This window comes from Vigna umbellata, chromosome 6, assembly GCF_029865625.1.
Source record: "Vigna umbellata cultivar VRB3 chromosome 6, Vumbellata_1.0, whole genome shotgun sequence".
NCBI lineage: Eukaryota > Viridiplantae > Streptophyta > Magnoliopsida > Fabales > Fabaceae > Vigna > Vigna umbellata.
Genome location: NC_142170.1, coordinates 21689208 through 21695293, shown reverse-complemented (window position 1 = coordinate 21695293; position 6086 = coordinate 21689208). Strand labels below are relative to the sequence as shown.

General features: G+C 34.7%; 1 protein-coding gene across 2 annotated transcripts; it reads right to left on the bottom strand.

The window, feature by feature from the left end:
- On the bottom strand, positions 1-2731 carry LOC124841728 (glutamate decarboxylase 1-like). 2 transcript variants are annotated; one of them, XM_088092514.1, is made up of 5 exons: positions 2226-2731; positions 1541-1598; positions 764-799; positions 369-626; positions 1-237 (listed from the first exon to the last, which is right to left on the bottom strand). In XM_088092514.1, exons 1-5 carry the CDS (start codon positions 2261-2263, stop codon positions 166-168), a joined length of 462 nt encoding a protein of 153 aa, XP_087948640.1. In that variant the 5' UTR covers positions 2264-2731; the 3' UTR covers positions 1-165. The 2 variants fall into 2 exon arrangements, with proteins under 2 accessions (XP_087948640.1, XP_087948641.1); XM_088092515.1 differs by lacking the exon at positions 764-799.
- Between the last annotated feature and the right edge of the window lie 3355 nt (positions 2732-6086).

Below are 6086 nucleotides of genomic sequence, written 5' to 3'. Positions count from 1 at the left end.
TAAGAAGGAATCTAGAAAAATAAATTGAGAAACAATTGTATGTTACAGAAGGATAGGCTAGAAGTCAATGTAATCCTATTGCAGAAATAGTTACAAAGAAAGAAATGTTACCCAATTCATAATAAACTAAGTATAGTTTTATCCTAAAACAATATCATAAACTTCCTAAAGGTTACTTCCATCAGATGATTGTCTTGTTCCCAAAGGAGAGTCTGACTCATTTGCATCACGAGCTTGCTGAAATAATATAAAAAATATTAATAAAATAAACTCAATTACATGTGCTCACATTTTGAAAATAATATATAAAATATCAATCAAATAGAATAAACATGTTCTATCCAAGATAATTGAAATTTCACACTTACTCTTGTAGCTTCACACTTGCTCTTGTAGCTCCAAGATAAAGGACAATCAAGGCATGGTTTCCTCAATCCAAGATGTAGCACCAAAGATAGGTTTGATGCCTCAAGTCTCTTTGCCTTATGCTTGTTCTGCCACTTCTTGAATGCAAGTCCTGCCAACATCATAACTTCTGATGAGCCAACAGTTCTTACTCCAACAACATTTCCATCTTCTCCAATTTCAGCATGGAACAAATGTGCTATCATGTTCACGCACCGGTTCTGTTTCCATTCAAAATACAACACTAGAGAGAGTGAAAAAAATTATTGAGCAAGTCACACCAAAAAAATATAATACATGTTTCATATTCCAAATATAAACACCATTTGTCATGACAGACAAAAGCTCTACATCATACCATTTTGCCCAAGTTCTCCATTATCGATATGTTCATCTACAAAACAATGAATATTGATTCCATTTATATACGCTTTCAAACTTTATCTCAAGCTAATATAGAACCAAAAAAATTATGGAAAATAAAATCTCTTCTACTGCTTGTTTCTCCTACTACCATAAATAATGAATAGACATAGACAATACTAAAAGTATTGATTTAATCTAGAAAGATAAAACCTAGACAAGAAGTAACAAAACTAGAAAAGTGCTAAATTCATATTCTTTGTAGTTCAATGACATGATGTTAAAGTGGGGAAAAATGTAACAATAAGTTAAAACCAAATCCCTCGGTATAGGAAAGTTGCTAATATGCTTTGATTAAAATTATGTGATTGGCACAAAGATGCTCAAGACTGAAAGCAAAGTAATCATTTATAAAGAAGGAAAACCATTTAGAACATAATCTCTTTACCTGTACTTGAACATTGTTAATATAGGTCCTTTTAACAGGAGCTAAACAGTCTGATAGCAAAAAAATATGAGGAATTGAATTTCAGACTTCTTTATACCCCAACCCATCCACTAACGGCAACAACATCATTCAACAAAATACATCTAATAATGAACATGAGGCATGCATTAGACTTGGACAAATATCAACTCTAAAGCTAACATTATGTACTAATATGATGAGTGATGATTAATTATGCACAACGAATACTCAAAACCACATATTATTATTTCATAAGAACTGGCATAGGAGCTCGCAAGAATTATTAAAATAAAAAAATGAGACCTGGAAGAACAGAGTAGAGGCTTGGCAAGTGTCCACCAGTATCAGAAGCTCCTTGAACCTAACAAATCCAGTTATGAATGAGTAAAGAAAAGAGATTAAGTCCAACATTTATAAGCATGCAAAATTGGATTTCTAATTCAATTGTTTGTTTTACAGAACATAGGTAGCTTTTCTTTAATTATTATTCATCTTTATTGTCTTCTGTTTTATACTTTTGTTATGGAGAACTCACTATCCTCTCCTCTCTATGTAAGAAAAAATCATTAGCAGCATATGAAGATTCTATATCTATTATAATAGAGGAGCAAATTATGACAAAGGGAGCTCAAGAAAGGAGTTCCATTTACACCAAATGTCTGTCTGTTATTATAATGTATTTCTTTTCAATACAAACTAAATGGTTAGATATTGATATGAAAAACAGTGTTAACATTAAACGATTTCTGAAATTAATTATGTATTATAAATTACAAAGGTTGGTTCTTACATCAATGATTAATGCATTACACAAAGGAAACACAAACATTGCAAAATGAATTCATTTGATAGAGCAACATTGTAAAAGAATCTATGATTGATTCTAACAAATCTGAGAAATGACACCAACTTCACCAATTATTAACAAGACCACAGAACCAAGTCTCAAATCTCACCTTTCCTAACCCAAACCTTATAGTGTTTATACCTCTTCCGCTGGTGAGAATCACGATCGGCAGTATTCATTTCCCTTGATTTTCCCTTCTCTTCTCCATTTTTTGAGTTAATCGATAAAACCCTAACTCTCTCTTCTTCCTTTTCCTGTGTTGTTGTTCCAAAACCTTCTCCATTTGCTTCTCTCTCTTTCGTGTTAGCTATACAAGAACAGGAGAGTAAGAGGACTGAACGTCGCTGGAGGAGTCAATGACGATAGCGGCTTGGACGAGCTTTCATTGGAGTTCATAGGAGGAGTCAGAATGTTGTTCGAGAGTTGCGTAGGAGGAGTCGACGAAGAACTCTTAGGAACCTTAATTCGAAACTAAAGAATTATCGTGAGCGAAATGAAAGAACAAAGAAAGGAAGAAAGGGAATGCGATTGATTTTAAGAAGCCTCGAGAGGGAAGAACGATTGCGAAATTTTGAGAGGAGGAAGGGAGTGGGAAATTTGGGAGGGGAGAAGAAAAGTTGAAAATTTTGGAGGCACACATGTTTTTGGACTTGGGGAAAAGATAATTACGTGTAAAATATAAAGAGGGAAGAGATATAAAAAAGTTGGAAAGGAAAAAAAAGTTTTATAATTGAAGATGTTATAAACCTCCTAAATAAGAAATTAAAACCGCCACAATTATTGTCATTTACACTGTTAAGCATAATCATTTCAAATCATGTCAATTTGCGGAGGTTTTTTATAACCTCCGAAAAAAAACCTCTATTATATATCATTTTTTTTGTAGTGTCAATCCTTATCGAAACAAGAACTTGAATCTCCTCTTTATTCAAACCATCTGTTAACATTTTCTTACCTCAAGAGTAACTCCATAACTCGAAACCATAACTCAACTCATCTCCTTGATCCCCTGACCCACTTACTTTATTCATCGTCCGTTAATACTTTCCCACTTTAAGGTTGACGTTGCAACTTGAAACCGTAGGCTAACTTTATCTTCTCTAACTCTGACCTATTTCCTGCTGGCATGAACTCACTTCTGACTTTTGAAGATCACTACACATTCTCAACTCATTATCAAATAACGACATCACCACCCAAACCACCAACACTTGATTACGAGAGCTCTTCACGCATACCTATTACTGATAAGAACATGACCACCATTATCTGCTGCGCAACTCTGATCCTCATACTTCCTTACTCATCAGTTTACTGAAAAGAACTCTTCCTTTATGACTGCTGTAACCAGAAAATTCTCACCTTTGAAGAACCTTCTTCAAAACTTCTATGACCTCGCAAAAACCCTAAGAAATCTTCTCTTCCACGATAACCATGTCATTCCATTTCCCCAACATTATTTCTACTCCTCGAAAACGTACATGCTTGAACCTACTTCTGATTGCTGAGACTTATACTAGACTGATTCAACCTTCCCTCTACTTCTCCTATGAGATTCTTCAACCTTGTAGTTCTTCCCATGTTTGAACTGAGTCCAAACTATCACTGTTCTACCAAATCCATCACCTACCTCTTGTACACCTTTCACTTAACAGGAATTATCCCATTAGGAACCATTAACATCGGATAATAGTGAATTCCACCACTCTAATGTGGAAATTCTAGTACCTGCTTCAGAACACCAACCAAAAACTCATACACCATAAAGATTTGTCTTCTCTTCTCCACTTATCTTCGTTAAACTCTTTTTGACTTCATCTCAAAATGCCCTAAAACCCTACTAGAACACTAAGTTTCTACCTGATCAATGTTACAACAGATTCCTCACCCCAAGCACTTCAACATGATTAATTACAGCAGTTAGATATATCCAAAACAATTTACAACCATCACACTCCAATTCCACAGTCATACAGTCCAACACATGCAACTAAATCTTCCCAAACCAAAACACAATACCAACAACATAACAGTACAAAAACTCAATATATACACATACATACAACTAATTATAAAGAAGTATTTTACGTTGGAGTTGAACAACCCAGCTCACAACACTGCTTCCACTGTACCCTACTCGGTGAATAACCTAAATAGTGCCCTACAACCACCGAAATGGTGATGGAAATAGCTCTTAGAGCTCAAAATTTAGCAGAGAACAGAAAAGGGAAAACACAAGACGCATGCAACCAACAAAGGTTGCGTGTTCCAGTTTAAGAACAAAGAAGAACTGGATAGAGCTGCTTACCCGACTAAGACCCGAAACTGATCGGTTGGTTTTGAAGGTTTCTACGATGTGGATGCTTGGGCACCACTTGATCGGAAATCAAATGTTCCAAAGAAGAGATTTGGTAGAGAGAAGGGAGAGAAGAGGAACTAGGGCCCTGAAGAGTGAGAAAGCTTTTCTCAGATAATGAAAATGGTCTTGAGTCCAAGCTTTATATTACCATTATTTTATTACTAATGACTAAATCGTATTATTTGCTGCCACTTGTCCACTCCAGAAGGTGACTTTTTCCCAGTCTTTACAGTTTCTTTTCTTGATCCTCCTATTTTAATTTCTGCACCTAATTAATAAAAGGTAAAAGACTTTTTTTTCTCCTAAGCCAAAAGATAAATATAATAACATAACAATTATGTTCTAATAAAAATGTACACTCAAGAACACTAATTACCTAAATATAACACCAAAGTCTCAAGACTACCTTATTTTTTAGACTCCTATCTTCCCGGATCTTACATTGGTCCTATTACAAGACTTTAATTAACTATTAGAAACAATATTATTTATGTACGCATATAAAATTATATATTTAAGTAATATTGTAATATGTTTAATTTTATTATATTTAAATTAATATTTTTATATCTTACTTATTATTATGCTATTAAAAAATATATATATATATATAGTTTAATATTGTAACGCCCCGACAACTTACAGGGAATATTGACTGCCCCTACACATCAACACGAGGCTTTCTAATAGGCTAAGCACACTTAACCATGGAGTTCTTATGGGTTAGGCTACCGAAAAGCAAATGCATTTTGGTGATATAAGTAGTCAAATCAATCCCTTTAAGCTATCCTTCAACTGTATAATCCCATACCTATACAATCTCTAGATCCCTCTCATTCTGGTGTATGTTCAATTCATCCATGTGTCGCTTCCACTAGAAGCCTGTCAGGAGTCGCTCCTTGTCTGTGTCCCTTGCACTTCGTGCCTCTTGCACCGGCGATCACTCCCCGCCCTCATCAGGGCTCGAGTGTCACATGCCCACCAGCTTCCACATGGTTCGTCCTCGAACCACACCGTACTAGGAGAGGCTAGGCTCTGATACCACTTGTAACGCCCCGACAACTTAAAGGGAATATTGATTGGCCCCACACATCACCACGAGGCTTTCCAATGTGCTTTATCCTCACTCGCACACTTTTCGGGAAAACTTCCCAGAAGCTCACTCATCCCTAAATTACTCCAGGCTAAGCACGCTTAGCCATGGAGTTCTTATCGGTTAGGCTACCTGTAACATCCCATAATCTCACACTAGATAATTCATAATTGATATATTGTAGCATTACATTTAAGGTAACATCCCATAATCTTACACCTGATAATTCATAGTTGATATATATATATATATATATATATATATATATATATATATATATATATATATATATATATATATATATATATATATATATATATATATATGTTTTAAACTCAGATTTCAACTACAAACTCATAAATATAACTCGAATTTTTCTAATTTATTCTTCTATCTCTTTCTTCATTGGCACTGAATCAGACGACATTCCTTCATCTGCTCCCGTATAACGAATTATACGATCATCGCACATACACAAACACAAACAAGTAGGGTGAGCTAACATGCAACCAATCATTTATAAAACATGCATAATTACTTTGATATACTC